General features: G+C 39.3%; 1 protein-coding gene across 3 annotated transcripts in view; it reads right to left on the bottom strand.

Annotated features, from left to right (window-relative positions):
* Positions 1–222: 222 nt before the first annotated feature.
* Positions 223–21097, bottom strand: part of KDM5A (lysine demethylase 5A) — a 49427-nt gene continuing 28552 nt past the window's right edge. For 2 of the 3 annotated variants that reach the window (XM_071768635.1, XM_071768643.1), the window contains exons 19-28: positions 18496–18851; positions 17836–17974; positions 16703–16882; positions 14781–14942; positions 12943–13494; positions 12028–12171; positions 8554–8713; positions 8043–8263; positions 5509–5919; positions 223–3327 (exon numbers count right to left, since the gene is read on the bottom strand). In XM_071768635.1, the coding sequence (XP_071624736.1) occupies positions 3115–3327; positions 5509–5919; positions 8043–8263; positions 8554–8713; positions 12028–12171; positions 12943–13494; positions 14781–14942; positions 16703–16882; positions 17836–17974; positions 18496–18851 (2538 nt within the window). In that variant the 3' untranslated portion in view covers positions 223–3114. Of the gene's footprint in view, positions 3328–5508; positions 5920–8042; positions 8264–8553; positions 8714–9710; positions 9833–12027; positions 12172–12942; positions 13495–14780; positions 14943–16702; positions 16883–17835; positions 17975–18495; positions 18852–21097 lie in introns of those variants that run through there. The other variant, XM_071768653.1, reaches the window with a different exon arrangement.

The raw sequence follows: 21097 nt of genomic DNA, 5'->3' as shown, positions 1-21097 counted from the left end.
TCACATGAACTACAAGACTTTGTGTATACTGAGACTTTGTACCCAGAGCATGAAAACTTTTTCCTTGACCTGTAGCAGATTCAAGAAAATTATTTCCTTGGCTTAACTTTGACTTGCTTATTTGCATATGCTTTTATAAAATTAAAAACCTGAAGATCTGGGGACAATACCACAACTGCAGCTTTAGGTTTTTCAACCACTAACTACATAGTTACTTACACATTTTTCCAAAAGTTAACATTTATTCATAAGTTCATACTATCAGCAATCCTTTGAGAGCAATTATGCTCTTTAAAAATAAGCTTAAACAATAAGATGTAAAGCTAATAATGGTCTTCGGTTTATGAATACCTTACCCAAAAGCAGATGAGACATCCATAACTACAACAAGTGTGGCAACCTCTTTTTGACAGTGTAATAAAGAGCCTCTCCACGTGGTAACATGAAAAACTGCTACTAAAAATGTGACCTTTTGCACATATTTACACATTTCCTTCAGTTGTTAACTCTTTTCTATGCCTGCTACCAGCAGAAGGAGGGATCACTGCATCATACAGCTGTTTGTTTCCACCTCGTGGTAGCTAGTGCTACAGTTCATAATCTCCACCACACTTTCTACTCAGAGAAACAGGAACATTCAATGCAGATTTACTAAAACATCTCTTTTCCAGTTGATGATAATTACATACAACAATGATTTTAATCGCAACAGAAAACGTAGGAATGGTTAAGAGGACACGCTCAGTGGCTAACAGGAAACGCTAACCATAGTTTCCATGTTGTGTCATGGATTCTAGGAGTCAGGAAAGAATACAGAACACTGGGATTCTTCAAGAAATCTTGTACTAGTCTACTTTTGGAACGATTAAACATCTGTGACAGATAGTCTATCCACTCCATATAAGGAAACATTTATGTAGTACCATCGGTTAAAGCCTGAAGAAGAGTAGCATCTGTTTAAACCAGTTTACCAAAACTAAGTGTACACTGAGAAGAAAAAAATGTAACTGGAGGCAAAAAGAGAGTAGGTCTAGCTATAGTATGGACTCCTTCATAAATAGGTAAACAAATAATACTCTTAAGTTTGCTAGGGTGCTCAGTCAGCCACATGCTTAACCACAGTTTGCTTTACCTTTTAACACCGTATTAGTCTTTACGGAGTAGGAATTGGAAGTCTGTGCCCCATCTGCACCCAAAAGCTCCCAAGACCCTGCCCTCTGTCTTATTTCTTTTTCTTTTGCACATCATCTTCTTCCCAGGTAGCAGGCAGCGATTAAAAAAAAAAAACCAAACAAAAACCAGTAAAGTCTGTCTACCTGAGCTGATTTTTTTTTTTTTTTTTTTTTTTGGATAGATAATTCTGCCAGATAAATAAACTTCCAAATATTAGAGAACAAGAGAAGGGACACAGAACAGTCAAGACAGAACACTTTTGTTTTTGTCAATATTTCTTTAAATCCCAATCCAGCTCCTAGTAAGACTGGACACTACTTACAACACTCCTAGAACTGCAGAAGAATGAAAACACAATAGGGAGCGAGTGGAGAGGGGGACAAGACAGCCCAGTAGCTGGCTTCAGACATTCACATACACAAAGCCAGCATCCACTGGAGTCCTTAAGGCCCAGATGCCCCACTAACAGGAATAAACCCAAACACAAAGGTAGCACATGAAATGTATTTACCTATTTAAACACAGGCAGCTGGTCAGGCTAGAATGGGGAAGGTAACTGCTAATTCCTTGTACTACAAGGAAGGAATGGAGTAAAAAAACCCAAGCCCACGGGCAGGTTTTTGCTTTGTGAACCTCTGTCTGTGCTGCTGGTTAACAGTGGTAAGTATAAAAAAATCAAAGAAAAATAATCTATTTATAGAACAAGTCAGTAGTCTGAGACATTTAGAAAAAAGTAAAAACAAGTCCTTCTTTAAAAATGGATTTACTAAAACAACTGTCACCCAGGATGACCCCAAACCCTCTGGTCCTCTGGCAAAGCCAGGGGCAACTTCAAACCAGAACTGTTGCTGATTGTATACTGGTACACATCCAGCAAAGCCAGCAGGGAGGGGGATTTGCACTGTGAACAGCATTCTGCAGATTGCTTGCTGGTATCGCTTGAGGCCATGCCCGTAGCCTGGTGATACTTGAAATAGTTGTGAGTGAAACTTTTCACAGAAGCACATGTCAGTGTAACCTCTGAGGTAAGTGGGCTGTCTTCTTTCCTTCCCATCCCTGGGTACAGATCACAGAAGCTGGTGTCCTAGGTGCTGTACCTCCTTGCCAGCTCCATCCTGCGTGAGACAACTTTAATGTGCAGGAGTGCAGAATTCTAAGCAAAGCCCAGAACAGGAGAGGGCACCCCTGAGGAAGGGGAAGCACTCTGCTTCTCCCAAGCTCTGGCCTAGCTAGACATCTTTGTCAATGTTTTCTGGCCCTCCCCTCAGGACAGGAAGATGAGCTGCTCTCCACTAAGGAAAAATTTTGCCTAGTTGAGAGGAGTTGGGTTTCTTTTTGGTAAACAGAGCCTTTGCTGATTTCTGAGATCATGAGCTCCTCTGCCCTCTAGCTACAAAAGAGAAATTAAAATAAATTCATCCACTTGCTCCCATCCTTACAGAGTAGTGTTAGCTGGCTGGATATGGAGACAACTCTCCCAAAACGCTGCCTGGCTCACTGGGTTGGCATGGAGAGGCAAAAGACCAACTTCCCAAGTCACCTCCTTAGGGTGACATGGTGGCCCTAAGAACTCCAGCTCATGCCCAACAGTTCCAGGCCAGCTCCAATGTACTTCTAACACCCTGAAGTGTCTAATCTAACAGCCTGGGGTTTGCTCAGTCTCTAAGGGCAACAGCCACACTCAAAGATGGAAATGCTCAAGCCAAACATCACCGGCTGGAGCTCCTAATCAGGCGGTGTCTGCATAGATGAGTTGGTACTGCTGTGCCTCTTTGCCCCCATTGTGTGAAGGAAGCCAGCTGTAAGGAAGGGACCAACTCTGCTGCAGGTCTGTACATCCTTGGAAGTGAAGCTCAGTGGCTACATTAGCTTCAAACCCCCTCTCTTTCTGTAGGGTTTCAGTGGTCCGTTTCCCAACAAGTTCCAGGCATCGAGTAGCTGCTAACTTGTCTCCTTAAGATCTTCCATTGGTAATTTGTAGCTCAATAAGAAAGGAGGAGGTGGTGCATGAGCAGGGCTACTTGGTCCCTGCATTGGCTTCTTTGCACAGTTTATACAGATGTAATCCTCATTCTCAGCCATTTCCGGAGAGACACCAACACAAATTTGATGAAACCACTCATCACAGCCACCGTCACACTGCACCCAGTCTACCTGCAAGAGATCAGATCAGTGACACATAGCATGTTAAAAGGCAAGACAGATGGGCAGTGTTTCTGTGAAGAAAATATCTTCTATTAAAGGCATCCAATACACCTAGAACACAGAAGGCAAAATCTTGGGCACAAATCAATACCCCTATACAGCTTGTTTTAACAAGCTGCTTTATTAAAAAAACCAAACAAACAAAAAACCAAACCTAAACAAAGAATCCTCACATTCTTTCAGCAAACTTTCTCTCCCCTCTTGCATCTTTAGAGCATCACAAAACAAGCACATGCTCTACTGCTAAGGAAGATGACACTCAGGTCTCAAATGAAAGACAGATCTACAAATGCACATCCTAAATTGCATATATCCCTTCAGACTGCATTATTAAATGGTAACTTCTGCAACTTAAAAATTGCAGAAAAGAGGAGGACTTTATTACTGCTTTCAGAAAAAAAAATAAAGCCACATGACAGCAGCAGATCTAATACTTTCTACCAGATAGATATCAGGTATACAGCTGGCAACAAATGCCATAAAATGCACGCAAACTAACTCCGAGGCATCAGAACATTTAAGGTAAACTATTTCAAACTTTGAGCTATGCTTGCTATAGAACAATTAGGAAAAATAAAATTAAAATTTAAATGAAATTAAAATTAAATTAAAGCTTAGGAAGGGGGAAAAACATGAATTATTAAATTTCTGTAATTCCCTGAGTACATGTTAATTTGAGTCTGGGGGCAGAAAGTGAGACCTGCAGGATAGGGAACAAAGATTCTTAACTGTATTGGCATGTACAGCTATAAAAACTGTTACTGCTGTTTTTCTGCTTCCACCTTACAGGGGAATGCAAATATAAAATTAAGATCAAAATGTGTTACATGAAAAGGAAAAATATATTAGAAGAATAGCAGTAGTTGCAACTTATCTAAAATGAAGAATTCTAACAGCTCAGGATCTTTCTTCAGTTTGCAGGAAAACTATTCCTGAATATACTTTTGGAAGTGATCAGTAATGGGCAGTAACAGCTGCAGCTGTTAAGCCTGTAGATTGTTTCCTTGTATCTGCCATTTTTTACTTGTATGACATTAACCCATTGAATGTACAAAACCAACCAACCTTATGGAAAGACAGTAATTCTGTTAAAAGCGCTGATTACACAATCTGGAATTTTACTCAGTTTAACTTGTAGAAGTTTGACAAATTTAGTATAACTTTCTTTATCATATGAACTTTATGACACTTTCCCCCTACGATGAAATCTCAGTTTGAATAAAGATGTACTAACACAAGCTAATTAGAATTGTGAAGTAAATAGATCAGTGGTACAAAGACTGCATCATGTTTTGAATCATTCTGTGTAAGTTCTAACCTTAGCTTAAGTTTAAGAACTCCAAACTGGTCTTTTAACTTATCTTTTTTAGTGCTCAAATGAACACTGGTAGTCAATGTATCAATTTTGCAAAACAAGAAATAAGTTCTTGGTATTTGTATTTGTTCCTAATCCCTCTTGTGCAAGTCAATGCAGCAGTGTCAAACCCACAGGGTTTTTTTGGGGAACAATCTTTTTTTTCCTTTCTAAACAGCAGAAAAAAAAATTCTGAAAAAGGCATTTTTAATCATAAATTAGTCAGTACTGAAAGCTGTCATGAGGACAGGCTGTACACCATAGGAAAAGGCAGAACAAGTTTCTTTTGTAATAATCCAACCAGGTCTAAAATAATGGATTATTCATCTCCAATATGAAAAGTGAAGCACTGCAGCTTGCAGCATCACTGTTCACAGACTGTGTGAACTTTACTTCATTTAGGTCCATGCCACATCCCACTTCTGCTCAAAAACACACTCAAGTTAGGAACTTTTCCAGCCGAGTCAAACAATACTCAATGGTTGCTGCACACAGCCAGAAAAAAAACTAACACAGCTTGAAGAGGTTAGACTTCCCAACCAAGACAGAGTACCCTTTCCCAGATTCTAACTATCCATGTTGTTCTCCTACGTTTAAGTGCCTAAGAGAATAAGGAATTTCTATAATCTGTGTATCTATCCAAGTACTACTCCATCCTCTCGTATTTCCAGCCATACCACTTCTGATGCTCATGCTGTTCAACCTTATTATTAATCTGCACTGGGGTTTATGACTTCGTGTGGAACTGCTGATGAAGGAACTAAGCGAAAACTCACTTTGTCCTTGCAGGGCCTCTGGCAGTTCTGTGCAGCACATATAGCGTTCTCATCATCTGACTCTTCTGCTCCTGACCAGTCATACTTGGAAGGAATATCTAGAACCTTCTTCTCTCTTTTTTTCTCTGTGCTCTCCTTTGTTAGTTCCACCTTTGCAACAACTGCTTTCTCTCGCTTCTTCTTCCGCTCCTCTTCCTTTGCAAGTTTTTTTGCCAGCTTGTTTAGCTCCTTTGTCTTATCCATGGTGAGCTTTAGCTTCTTCTTTTTGGGTTTTTCCAGTTTTTTCAGCTCTTTAGATTTTTGCTTCATATCTCCAAAGAACTGCTCTGCTCTCTCCAGTTTTCGTTTCCGCTTCCTCTCAGAAGAGTCTCTTCCTCTCATTTTCAGTGGTTTCTCATCCATGCTGTCATCCTTCATAGAAAGGGTGAAAAAAAATAATTTTCAAATGTAAATTTCCATGTAGTACAAACCTGTGGTTTGAGGGATGTGCTTATCTCCACCATTATGCTGACATGGTATAAGGAAACCTACTCAGCAATATACTGTTACAAATTCTAGGCAAAATAGGGCTCAACTTTATTTTTACTATACTAGCAAAAAATTATAACTGTCTATCAACTGTATCAAAGGTACAATGAATCAAAGATGTCCAGTGGGAAAAATAAATCACCAGCAAGGGTAAAGAGGCAGAATAGAAATAATTACAACACCATTCTCACATTACTTTTTAATAGAAATTGAGAAGATTAATCATTTGTTAGATGCTCTTGCTTATTTTTCATTCTAGGTCAGCCTTCCCTGTAATTATTTTTGAGAGAAAGCAATTGACATTCTGGAGATTAAAAAAGAACAGTTGGCAAGTTCTTAAAATGTATCATCAAGTCAAGCAAGAGAAGAAAGTAACAGATCCATTATTTGAATAGCTTCCAAACTGAAATACATTGTAAATATTCTGGCATCATTTAAAAAATCTTAAACAGCAGATTCAGGTCAGAAGTGAAGTTTAAAATTTGCAAACTCTGTCACTGCAGGTAGCATCCACAGTGACAGGTCCTATTTATATCTGAAAGATCCACATGCGTAGCTTCTTTGCACAAACAGAACTGACTCAATTTTTGTTAATATATTTTAAACTCCATAATTATTAATAGATTAGGGACATACTATAAACCAGAAGAAGACTGTTCACTGTACATTACTCAATATAGCTATTCCACACAAAACCAAATCATCTTAAGATTATTTTCACAGAAGTCTACTTGGCATGTAAATAGCTGTAGAAATTTAAAACATCTGTACAATTTAAAATGAGTAGTTCTGGTTAAAGAAGTATTCATGAGGGTTAACCAGAAAATGTTAAACCATATAGACCCTCTTGCCCCACACCTCCATCCAACCACCCCCAAAAAGTGCTTACTATTAATATGTCTGACATATTTAGAAATTGCCACTTACTGTCATTCAAACTGGCTTTTAATACATTTCATGCCAAAACTGTTATATTAAAAGAACATTAAGCTTATCAAGCAAAATACTGGGGGCAAAACACAGTAAAGCAGTACTTCTTTGGAGGCAGGGTCAGCTTTAGAGTCCTGTCCTAACTGATGGCAGTTTGGCAACACCTTAACTCATCCGTTGTACATGGATGGCACTCAGGAAGTGAGACAACCAATTTATTATGCTCATCTAACCTCTCTCTTCACAGTATGTAACCTTCCATCTTATATTACTGTACTCTACTAAAAAGTCAAGAACATTCTTCAATGCATTCCCCACGCAGTTCAGCAACCCAAGAAACAATCATATACTCCATAATTACACGTGGTTAAAACTGATGCCAAACTTTAGCTGACAAATGATAAAAGATGGCTTCCAATACAGCTCCTTAACCCAGGAGTTTACCTTCACGTCTCTTTAAAGCCAAATGACTTGGTTCAGACCTCAGAATCAGCACATAAGCCTGCCTCATTCATTGCCAGCTAAGCAAAGTGATCAGCACAACTTCAAGTATAATAAATAATTGTCACATCTATGTTATTCTGAGGAGAAGGAAACTTATTACCTGCATTACAAAACCAGATTTTTAAAAAGAGTTCTTTTCCCAGTAACAGTAGCAGTTCAGCAACATACAAGTATCAAGTTATATGAGCTAAATGTAGACTTTCCATCTTCCTAAATATTTGTCATTCTTTCACAGAATAGGTCTGATTCTCAGCATAAACAAGAACTGCATTTCCTTCCCTAACCTTTTATTTTCTAAAAAAAGATTTATGTATGGAGGTGCCTGAGAAATCTGTTCTAAATATGGTTGACAATGGAGGACAGGGCTAAGGCATGACTGATTAAGAACTGAATTTTGGGATCTCTTATACTGTTATTTTCCAGAACCTGCTACTTCCCATTTGAAATCCAAACAAGTCAAGTAACTAAACACTAACTACAGAAGATTTTATTTTTTAATAAAACCAACAAAATAACGTGGCTTTTTTTTTTTTTTCTGTTACCACACCAGAATATTTCTTCGAGTCCCATACCTCCATGACATGAAGGAACCTGTCCTCAGAGGGTGGATGAGTAGCCTGTAAAATCCGCCAGATGTGCTGAGTCTCATCCAGTGACACCTCCAGCAGATCTCCTACCATCATTAGGTCTTCTAGCTGAGCTTTTGCTCCAGGTGAAAGCTCCAATACAGGAGGCTCCAAACTGCGAGGTACCAGTGGACTCTTCCGAGGCTGCTTCCTTGGTGTGCTAGAACCTTTCAGACAGGAGGCAAGTCATATAAGAAGAAAGAGACCAAAACCAAAACAAATTTCATACTTTTAACAAGAACCATCTAAGGAGGGAGACAATCCCAAGCAAAAAGCATTGACACAAGTTTATACATCAGACATCATGAAATTGACTGCCATGTAAATCTACTGTACCTTCTTACAGACAACATATCCTCTACTACTAGTAGCACAGGCAACAGAGCAGTTCCCCTCCTTTATGACTGCTCAACCCAGCTATCTTCAATTTTATCTCAACGTATACAAAAGTAAATACCTTGAGAGCAGCTTTTAGAAGCTGATGAATATGCATGTTCAGCACAGAATGAGGGAGCAGTCCACATGTGCGTTACCACTTCCTCGGATTTAATGGGGATTTCCTCATCACAAAACAAATTGGGCTCCAAGCTGCTGGAAGATTTTACACTGGCATTGTCCTGAAAGAGAAACACAGAAAACATGCAACATCTAGATCCAGAAAATAGCTACTTCAGAGTAAATTCTACTAAGACTGACCAGTCTGCTGTTCCTAAGCCCCTACCTTTGAAGCATCCCACCACAGAGACATCAAAACTATGCACAGAAGGTAGAAGTTACACCCCTACTTAGATGGGTGTGTGAACACAGCAACTATGAAGACAGGTTAATAGGTTTATAGTCAGTGCATGAGAAATACATGGCAGGTTTCCTCACTCAGCCATCCCTCAAGTATGGTCTTTAAAACTCAACATAATGAAAGAGACTTGCTCTTAGCCTACATAAGGTGTTTTTACATGAGAAATGTGACTGCAAGACCACAAAGACTGCCATCTTCAGTAAAGCAGGGGTATGCTGAGCAAATAATGGTTACTACAGAAAGAAATTAAAGATCTTAACAGGTGAAGAAAAAAATGGGGTGCAGCACCAGCTCAGCACCAAATATCAACATAATGGCAAACAAGTAAACATTACCCTGGGACTGGGCAGTCCTGAGCCATTTAGGGCCAAATATGAGAAGAGGGCTGTACTTCCATGAACAAAATAACAATGGCAAGGGCTCGTGCTCAGCTCAATGCACTGCTTAGGATGGATGTTTGACTTTATACATCACACTCTGAAATGTGACACAAGCCTCCAGATACAGGTAGATCCAGTAAGAGAAGAGAGATAGGAATATCTTCACAGTTGGAGATGCTTTGAGTTTATATTCCACTAGGCAGAGAATCCAGAGAAGGCACAAGCTCATTCGAGTCCATTCCCTGATGCCCCCTAGTACTAATTTCTCCCTCTTACTCACCCCTGCAGGCAAAATTAGTAAGGATAATCTCCTCAACCAGATGCCTATTTCCACAGCACTTTCCAGAACTTAGCTACCCTGTCACACCTGTGATGAAATTGACCAATGAGTTAAACACCTTAGCATGCCATGCAAGACTGAAATCTTTCAGAAAAGAGTAATAAACAAGCGGGCTTAAAAGAAGAAAAAGGCTGTAGAGCAGTTATTGACAATATTTACCCTGAAGATTAGCTGTGTGGGTCCCAAAATGGTCAGCTCAGGATATTGTACCACACAGACACTGTCATTTCATGACATAAAAAGGGAATTTAAGAATGGTAACCTCTGCCTGGCTTTCAGTTACATGTTTAATAAAAGGAAGAAGTGCACACTAATGACTTCAGTACAGAACCAGAAGTGGGAAACTGAGATTTAAATTATCCAGATGAAAAGGTAGAATACATTTTTTTCAGAAAGAGGAAAGTATTTTTCCCTACGTTATAAAGACTGTATGTTGTACAAGATCTTCTTTTGAACATCATATTACACTACTTTAAAGAAAGTTCAGGGCTGAAAAGAAAAATAATACAAAAAGATATCACCATTTCGTGGCAATAGGCAACACAGGTGCAAAGGAATAAGAAAAAATACATGAGAAAAATGAAAGATGAAGAAAATTTACAGTAAATTTGATCAGTCTTCTTGGAACAAATCTTAAAAGAAATCTAGCTGTCACGCTCATAATTAAGTATTTGCTGGCAAAAGTCATGTTTTAACTAAAAGAAGCATGTTGTACTTTGTACCACTGTTGTACTTTGAGAAGTCCAAGACCATGATTCTCAAAGATAAGTCTATGGACCTTAGGGATCCCAGGATTACTTCTACAGGGTCCACAAGAATTTACTACGAGCAAATTCATGCTTGATGCATCATGATCTATTTACTTTTTTTTACTTTTTTTTTAAACACATCACTCCACTGGAAAATGTTTATAGATCACAAACTGAGAAAAAACAACCCCTGAAACCCAAAGTAGGAAAATAAACTGTGAGCAATTTTGCTATTGCTTCTGAACTCTTCTGCTCTCAGTTTAGACGTGAAGAATTTATCTGTCTGAAGACTTGCCTTCTATTCCAACCATCTTAGTTGACCTAACAAAAGATATTTCTGGTCTCTATCAACTTTGCTTTGACAGATTGTTATTTTTAGGTTTTCAAAATTACATACAGTGATGATGGACATACAAATCAAAAGGGTTAAGCAACAGATTTTGAAATAATGACAACAGGATCATTAAACAAATGAAATTACACTCCTGCAAAACTCTCAGTTACTGACAAGCATATGCCATCTTTCTTGACATATGCTTTATCACAGACTCAGAAAATGCCACATCTTTCAGAAATGTCTTTTTATGACTCCTGACGCAAAGAACAGTTTTGAATATATTTTTAAAATACAAAACTAATTTAATTAAAAGCTGTAACACCAAACTGCAATGCGCTCTTGTTGGCATTTCACATGGGACTACAAGACATTTGTCTTCTAGTGTGTATTTGTAGAACAGTGCTTAAAAACAAAGTACTAAAAATTGACAAATGCAGAAAAACATACCTGGAAAATTTGCTGTCCATTTTTAAAACAGAAAATCTGCTTAAAAAAGGTTTTCAACGACCATGCTATCTTTCAAGATAGCATTTTTAAGGTATACATGGCACTATCACTAAAAAGAAAACACTGCACAAGAATAAACAGTAGCATTACCTTTGTCACTACATTAAAGGGCATTACAGAAGTTCTGAAATGAAATATATCATATCAAAAACACTTGGCTATCTCTGTAATTGCCTTTTCTCACAACAGTTCTTCTATAGTTCAAGTATTTTTAAAAATTAGCCGCAGTTACAATTTCTGAAGTGAATGCAGACACTGATTTTACCACACAATCCAGACATCAAGTCCTGAGTACTTCCACACAACTAAACCCAAACACATATACTTCCTCTATGTAGGAAGGGCTGAATGAACAGAAAGGTATGAAAATGTGAAAGCTCTGGCATCAGGAAATTTCTTACAGGTCATACAGTTTCCAAAGTCCAATTTTTTTTCTGTAACAAAAACTGCTGAAGAACTCTCCATATAGACACTTACTCATTTATGATTCATGATATCTCTGAATCAGGCATAGAGACAATGCTCATCCTCCATGACATTATGATACAAATTCCTTGAGAAATGTATCTTTTTTCATTAGCACTAAGGAAGTGCTTTCCTTAGCACTTTTGAAACTCAAACAGGACATTTGGAAATTCTGAATAAAAACATGACAAAACTGAGACATCAATATAAAACCAAGAAGTACTTCTGCAAAAGAAGCCAGGGCACAATGTACATAGATAGCTTGAGACGAAAAAAAAAATCTGAAATAAACTGAATTCATAAAAAATAGATGTTCTGAATTAATTCCATGAAGGGAAGCCACACTGGATTACTTACCTTTATGTCATAGCCATACGTTTCCCTAATGTCTTCATCAGAGTCTGTCTCTTCATCATCGTAATCCAAAGTCTGCCGTGGAGATGAGGACACACTCCCTATCACTCTGTTAAAGGCTGATTGCTGGAAACTAGTCAAGTGTCCCTAAAAAAAAAAAAAAAAAAATGGAACAAAAGAATTAAACAAAATTTCCAGAAAAATATTTAAAAAACCATAAAGAATTACTGATAAAGGAAACAGTGGGTATTTTGGCCTGAGGGTAACTGCCTGGACAGTCAACGAAAGCCTAGTTATAGCAATATTTGAAGAAAGACAGGGAAATATCCAAGGAAAAGGTTCTGTTGGATTTTTGAATAATAGTGATTAGGAAGATCTAGAAACTGCTGTTCAGTACTACCAGCCCATGGCTGTACAAACTACTTCACCACAGTATCATCTGATCCCAATCACAGGATGAAGAGATCAGCTGTAAAAGGATCAGTGTTTGCCTACAGTCCTCACTGAAATTTAATATCAAGATATATGCCTAAGAATGACAATCCCTAAAAAATAATAAACATTGACACTTTTGATTCTGTCAAGAAGAAAATGGAATTTGGACACTAAAGTAACCCCTGCTTCACACATCTTCAGGCCCTTAGCCAGCTGGTATATCTGAGCTGATGTTCCCCACAGGCACCATCAGCAGCAGCTGCTATTGACAGCGAGTACAAAGCAGCAGACCTGTTCCTGCAGCAGCTTGTGACTGACTCCAGCCATGGCCCAACACTAAGGAGCACTGAACCCAGTCATTTTAATATGTCTAATGCTCAGATTTTTAACTGCCCCATCTCCCTTCCAACCTTCTCCAAGAAAGATAAGGCATTTCAGCATGCTAAAGAAGGACAGTAAAGAGTAAGATAGTCACATCCCTACCTGCAGGTCTGGGTTGGCTGCTGCTTTCTGTAGCTCTGCACTGATTATTTTCTCTGTTTTCTCCCGTGCTGCCTGCTCCACCATTCGCTGGCTGAGCACAGAAAGCTTGGCCAAAGCAGAGGACAGCTCGTCCGTGGCCAAAGCCTGCCGTGCCCGGTCCTGCCAGCTCATGGCACGTTCTGTCAAGCACTGCAAGGCCTCCCCTTCTGGCAGTCGCACGGGCAGTTTCTGCAGGGACACCAGCAGGGACAGAATTGTCTCGAGCCGCGGTCTTCGAGAACGCATACAAAGTGGACACAAAAACTTCACTTCTTTGGCCTGCCAGCTGGAACCCTTCTTCTGAGAACTTGTTTTGGGAAGGGGCACGCAGCCACTGTGAAACCAGTCTTTGCACAGCTCGCACTGTAACATGAATCCACTTGCTGTTTTGCGGCAGATACAGAACTTGACCTCTTCGATTCGATCCACCATTGTCATCTTGGCCAGGTTAGCTGCCCTGAGAGCATGCATGGCTTCTATCTCCTTTTGTTCCCGCTCCTTGAATATAGCCACCTACACAGAAAAGAAAAAACAGTTCATGACCTCCACAGCTAAGAGAAATTGTTGTATTAGGAATGTAGGATAGGAAAAAACAAAACTGTATCAAGAGATCTTCACAGTTAAACTAGCACAAAATTCAGGTGCTGTGTGATTTAATTAAACCTTTAGCTAAAGTATCTCCTCCTCCCCTTCCATTAGTCATTACTCTGAAGCCTTCTGACAAAGATTCTTTGTAAACTTGAGATAAATCTTCTCCCTATCTACAAAGATCTTAATTAAATCTGTCATAAGGCCAACAGAAGAACAAGTTTTGACTCCAGACAAGAAGTCACAATCAGTTCCCTCCCTCTGTCTACCAAGACAATGTAGCCGAGCACCATTTCAATGTTGATTTAGCACTACGAGTATCTGAGTGACCATACACATTTCTGAAACAACTTGCATTTCCTCAGTATCTCCATTCAGATAACTATAACAAAGCATAAGTTAAAAGAGACTGTTATAAGCCACATTAATGAGCTTGCATATGCTTTCTTTGTTCCCAGAGAGAGGGCAGCAAATTCTGCAACTAAGCTGCATGAGTATCCTCCCAACAAGGAGGGAACAAAAACAACATTCACAGAATCATAGAATGTTAGGGGTTTAGAAGAGACCTCTCAAGATTGAGTCCGACCCCCCTGCCAGAGCAGGATCACCTGCAGGATCACTCCCCCAACTACATCAGCCTCTCAGCCTTAGCAAAGGGGCCTAAGATAGTTGGTTAATATTGAGGGTGACAGAACACTGGAACAGGCTGCCCAGTAAGGTTGTGGAGTGTCCTCCTCTGGAGACATTCAAAACCCAAGTGGATACATTACTGTGTGACCTACACTAGGTAAACCTGGTCTGGCAAAGGGGTTGGATTTGAATTTTCAAGGTCCCTTCCAACCTCTAATATTCTAGGATTCCGTGAAACATTTCTTAGTACTGTTTAAGGTAGAGCTGGAACCTCATACTACATTTTTAAGATGGTATTACAAGAAATGCTGTTAATATTATACAATCAGCCGCAGATACTGCCCCAAGAGCATTTAAGTCTTACACAGCCCACATTAAATGTCAGCACTTACCCTCTGAACTGTGCTTTCCTCTACTTTCATTGCAATTAAAGCTGAACTATACTCTTGTGTCAAACATCTTATTACAGAGATACACATTTCAGTAAGATTCATTTATCAGTTCTCCCAAAAGCCTTCTACACATATTAGAGACAAATTAAACCCACATATCAGGAGACACTACCTTTCATTGCTCCTTACCACAGCTGCAGTGTCTCTGGCCTCCTCCAGACCATCCTCGAGTTCACTTAGGGATTCCAAGTCAAGATCTTTCTCCTTTTCCTTCTCCATCAACTCCTTTGCCCTCTTCCGCCTATTCTTACTGCTCCCATAAACACCAATATCAGTCCGAGGGCTCAGAACCTGTAACCACCAAGAAAACTCACACTGTTAGGACCAAGGATGCCAAGAACAAGCAAGAAGTTCTCATGTTAAGATTTCAGGGACATACAAAAGCAAAGAATATTCAGCAATCTAACACCTTTCATTATCTGTCAATGCTAAGAAAAGGAGAAATAACCAGGAAAGGATACAATTATTTCATATATCTGGAATTTGAATGCAATCAGCACAACACTGATGTGGCAGGTCAACTTAAAGCCATTATGTTTTCGTGTCTAAATTTAAAAATACATCCTGTACTGTCCTGGTTTGGGCCAGATAAAGCTGATTTTCTGTCTTGTACCTTTGCTTTCAGCTAACTCTCTTGTAAGTAGCTGCACTTGCTGAAATTAACAGCAAGTTTCTCAGACAGTGTCTGCTTCTAGGACTGATAACACTCAATGTTTATAGTTACTGCTAGAGACTGGTGTGCAGAGCCAAGGACACTGCTCAGCTCTGAGGAACATTTTACCCTCCAGAAGGAGTAAAGAGGTCCCACCTGAACCCCTCCTTTGGGGAGGAACGGACAAGATAGATGCCAGAATTGACCAGAGTATTCCATCCCATACACGTCATACTCAGTATAATTTTGAGGGAACACATGTACACAGTTAGATATCAGTAGTTTAACATTCACTTCAAGCCTCTTCATCAATTCCAAGTCTAAAAGATCTGCCACCATTTCACATTTACATCAGAAATATATTGCCTGAAAAAACCTAAAAAATATGTTTCATGCCTTTTAATATCAAACATGAAGGCGGAAAGCACTCTTAAGAACAAGATCTGAATTTACAGTAATCTAGATTAATTGGAAGGCATACCTTATATAAAAAAATCTAGCAAATTAAATTCAATATAGGAATATTTAAATCTATACAACTGAAAAAACAGTCGAGTGTAAAACCAGAATGTATTCAATAACTAGTTAGGAAGCAGGAAAGAGAAAAGTTCTGGATCTAGAGTGCATCACCAAATGAAAAGAAATCAATATGATGTTGCAGTAGAGAAGGTGCCCATTGGGAAACATTAAAAAGAAGTATTCCCTCTGAGACAAGATGTAATTATTGCACTTCATGTGGCACTAGGAAAGCCACAGTGAGAGGACTCTGGTTTTAGACATTCCACTAAAGCTGAAGACAGATCTCGGAGAAGAGTAACAGGATAAGAGTATGAAAAATGCAGCCTACAAGAAAGCATTGAAAGAACTGGAACTGTTTTCCCTAGAAAAGGAAAGCCTGTCAGGTTGATAAAATAAACCTTCAAACAAATGAATGTTTTTTATTATAACAAAGGCAGTGACTACATTCACTGAAATCATATAAATGGCAGTTGACTTATTTTTCTTATAGTTAAACAGCTTATAAAATATATATAATCTATTTCCTTAGAATTTAAGCAGTGGAACAAGTTAAAACATCCATCAATTAAAGACAGCTTCTATATTCATTTCAGGTGTAATTTTGTACAGTTACACAAAGAGAAATCCTTTACCTTCCCTCCCAAAAAGGAGAGTTTTAATCTGTCTCATCAGAATTAACAATAAGAGGTCGTCTATCCATAAAAAGGACTAGCCAGACTTTTTGCCTTTTTTATTCTTTTCGCTTGAAAAGTTAAGTTTTTTTATTATATTTTATTCTCAAGAGCTGTAATCTTCCATTAATTGAACGAATTGTTCCCTCCAGACCACACAGGGTCAAAGTCAGTTTCTGAAGAGTAAGACACAAGTGTCTGCTGCTCACCTGTAGCAGGCTGTAGCTGGAGTTCTTCTTCAGGAAGGTCCTTCCCGTGCGCTCTCGCCAGGCCCGAGCTGCAGCCACCTGGGACTCCAGCTGGGGCAGAGCATCGAGACGCACTGGTATTGGGCGGCCTTTGGCAGACAAGCTCTCCAGTTGCTCCAGGTAGGCATAGTTGCTTCCGTTCTGGGGTAAAAAAAAAAAATAAAATTCTAAGACAACAATTCCACCACCGTGTCAGTGGTGAGCTTAGTTTAAAAGCCACACACTATTTTGTCACTGACTAAAACAGAACTCCATTTGAAAGACAAGTGAGGCAGGGTTTCAGTCATACTGATACTTTTAAAACCCTCTCATATGGTTTTTATTTTAACAGCCATTCAGACATGGCCAGCTGGCCTATGGACTAAGACAAGATTTCATTTCTAGATGGTTGTCTTAACTGTTGTTTACTTAACTGCAAGCTACAACATCTGAGAGTTGTACGTGGGCGGATGCAAAATCACCTGGGATTCTCAGTTTTGTTCACTCATACAAGAACAGTAGCTGCAGCCCAGAGACCAAGACCAGATCAATATTACAGAAGCTGCATCCCTTTTGGATCAACTTATGTGGGCAGACCAATAGAATGGGGAACTACTGAACTAACAATGGCAAAACTTCATCTATTTCAGACAGAACATTTCAGCCATCAGTGCCATTAAATCTTACAGTATTTGGGGGAGGAAAAAAAAACAAAACAAAAAGAATCATTTCCACAGCCAGCTCCAAAACTGAAGACTTGTGAGAAGAACATGTTCCACTTCAGCTAAGTATATCCATTGACAGTATGCAGAACAGTTTCAATACCAAGTGAGGTCTTTTCAGTAACATTTGTATCATAATTGATTTGTCAGCTTTTACATACCCCATGAAATCCATAAAAGGAAGGGCTAGAGAAATAGGGTAGCCAATGGAAAAACAGAAGTACAAAAAGAAAAATAAATTCAAGAATTGAGCTACAGTACAATAAGCACATTTAACAGCTATAGTAAGACTTCCCTTCGGGTCAACTCTGTGGGTAGAGGGGCTAGGAATAAAGATAATAAAATAATAAAAGGATGCAATCAGAAGATTCCAGTCCCTGCTGTAACCCCTACCTGAATAGCCTCCACTTTGGCTGTCCAGTCTCTAGCCCGCTGCAGGGCTTCTTTCAGTGCCAAGACATTGGGTAGGTACGCAGGGATATTCTTTGCTTCATTCACGATGCCCTCCAGAGCCATCATACTTTGGCGTGGTCTAGAGTAAGAAAAACCCAATTCCAGCCTTGTCTCAAAATGCCAATCAACTAAAGACATAAATTTGACAGGCTGGTGATGCAGCTTCACCATTACAGTGCAGTGTAGGACACCATGGCACTATTCTTGGAGGGTGTTACCAGCTAACAAATAACAGGAGAGGTGAGAAAGTTGATGGACTTTGCACAAAAGAGTTCAAAAGGGCACAGCATCAGAACTCCTTAACATTAAGGAAGCTGTCTTGTGCAGCATGCTCTTTGTTGTTGAGGGGTAGTGAACAAAGACAGCAGCAATTCACAGCCTTCTGCCACTGTGCAATATGATAGCGAATCAATTCTTCTGCAACTCATCAACAACCTCAAATATAACTCCTGAGCAACTAAACTGTTGTGGGGTAAAGAAAAAGAAAAAATAAATAAAAAAGCGCACTAGAGCTTCAAAGCCCTACTTTTCACCACAGTCCTCAACAGAGGCTAAGAATCTCCCAAGTGTGTGACCTTTGTTTGTAAAAAGAACACTCACCTGGCCTGCAGGCAGACCTTGGCCTTCTCCTCCCACCTCTCTGAGACTGTAAGCAGCTCCTGTAGCTCAGCCATGGCTTTCTCTACAGCGTGGTGTGGTGCCAAGCCCACACCCGAGTCAATCAGCTTCTTCATCACATCTAGGGTGACCCTCTGGGGATCCAAGAGGGTGGACCTCACCTCATCCAGCCACCGTGCCTGCTGCAGCTCTTGCTTCAGCCTTGGCAGTTCAGGAAGTTCTACATAAAGGCCAGAGCCCATGTCTATCAACTCCTGCAGCTTGGAAGAGTCTGGGATCTCATCCATCATAGCTTCTTGAGCACGCTCATGAAATTCTTCCACATCATCAAGCAGATTCTGAAGTAACACACAGTACAAATCCATTAGGAAAAAATGTCCATAGAATCAAGAGGGACAGTTGATTGTGGGATCAGTCAGCTGAGAATCTGTACAAGATCATATAAAAAGACAGAGCTTCTACATACACTGCCAGCTAGCTTCTCACAAGCCGTTAGGTCTGACACACATTAAGTTACAGACCACCTGAGCAGACTTGGCCAAATGTTTCATACACTGTACCTATTAGATGGATGAAATTCTGCACCTGAACAGTACAACTAACTACAGCTGTCAACCAGAGAGTATTAAGCACAGCCCTGTTAACAGTAATTTTAAAATAGTGGGTGGAAAAGAAGCCTCTACAGATTGCCCTTTCAACCTAGCACCAAGGACATTACAGTAAAGGTGGTAACACAACAGAACACAACATGCTGAGGAAGAAGAACAAGCTAGAGTTGTATGAGGACCTGAATACCAAAAGATCATTAAAATAACAAGGATCAGCTGGTTCCTAAAGCAGGCCTACTACTTAAACAGACCTGGGTTATATCTGAAACAGGAAAGAGATGAAAATGCAACACTCTGTAATGCAAATAGACAGTTTCACAGAAAACCAACTGCACTGCTGCAGTTGTCCTCATCCTCATGTCTCAGCACTGCAACAAAAAAATCAAAGAGAGCAAACAGACAGGAAAGTAACTCTGCAGAACATTCCTTCAAGGACATCCAGACAGTATATTCAATTGATTCACTCCTGGGTCTCTTGCAAAAAGACAGATATTTCTGACAGCAGGTCGATGGCACAATGAGGAGCAAAACCTGTATTTCCTAACCCTTAGCTTACTGCCCTTTTTTATCTGATGCTGCTTTTCATGACTGTCTGGAAACCAGAAGGCATTTTTTAAAAAAAAGATCCACACTATGAGGATTTTGATTTAGGGAACATATGCTGAATGCTTCATAGTGACAACAGTAAATTATTACAGCTTAATAATTACTATGCCTTTTGTGTTAGAAAATACTCATCATCCAACATGACAATTATTTTGTAATTCATTATGACAGAAAATTGCATTCAAATGCCATGCTGAAAGTTAGTAATTGCTTAGGCATAAATGTTCATTATCTGACTTCATTCAAAAACAAGGAGACTATGGCTCATGAATGGTATTTATTTTACTGGTTAGTGACTACATTGAAGCTTCAAAAACATACACGTGCATAGAGTAACAAAACTAGTTTCCTATGGCTGGGGAAAGTGGAAGAGTTGGGTGGAAATGTTTAGACAAAATTACAAATTACAACTGTTATAAGTTTATTGAATGCCCCCAGCTCCATCACCCACGAATTATGTCTTAATTAGAGGCAGGTTTTAAATACATTAGAAACAAAGAACTTCTTTGAAAACAACCTAATAAGTCTATTCATAAAAATGGTGAAATATCATTAATAAGAGGCAGTTAATAGGAAGTGGTTTGTATTTGGAAAGACATAGTAAGATCCTCCTTTCGTATGAGGCTGATAATACACCTTCCACTCTTATCAGGTGCTGGGAAATTATCCTTCAAAGACGTCCTTTAGTGTAAGACTAGAGACAGCTAACTTGGAAAATGTGTATCCTGGAGTTCAATGGTTTTCTGAAAGTACCTGTTTTCATCACCAGCATGCCAGTATCAAAGAGAACAATAAAGTCCAATATAAAGTCTCTCCATGGTATCAACAATGAACATTAGGAAACACTTATGAAGATACCATTTCAAACAACACTATTACATGTTTGGTTATGTAGGAGTAGCTGCATATATTGTAATGTTTAGAATCTTAGGACCTCAATCTAGCACTATAGAATATTCTTCTTAAAACTGCATCACCAGGGAATGCACAGGTTCATAAATGGTTAACATGTACCTCAAGAACCATTTCCCAAGGTGAAAAAATCTTAATAAATACAATGCTCTTGAAGGAGCTTTCCAGAAGTTGGTTAGTAGGCAAAATGCTATTTAGCATTTCATCATCAGTGACACAGAAACAAATTAAGATTACTGCTGAAAACACTTGCTATCATACAGACTGCCAGAATGATGAACGATAATAGCAGCCAGGGGAATCAGTACGATCTGGATTACTTATTAGTCTAGATTCATTCAAAGACAGGTGCAAAGATATATATGAAGGACAAGGGAGGCAAACCATGCATACAGATTAAGGGGGTTGTAACCTGGAAAGCAAGGCTGACAAGTATTTACTGAACAACTGTCAACATG

Source organism: Heliangelus exortis, chromosome 1, assembly GCF_036169615.1.
Source record: "Heliangelus exortis chromosome 1, bHelExo1.hap1, whole genome shotgun sequence".
Taxonomy (NCBI): domain Eukaryota; kingdom Metazoa; phylum Chordata; class Aves; order Apodiformes; family Trochilidae; genus Heliangelus; species Heliangelus exortis.
This window is presented reverse-complemented; position numbering and strand designations above follow the sequence as displayed.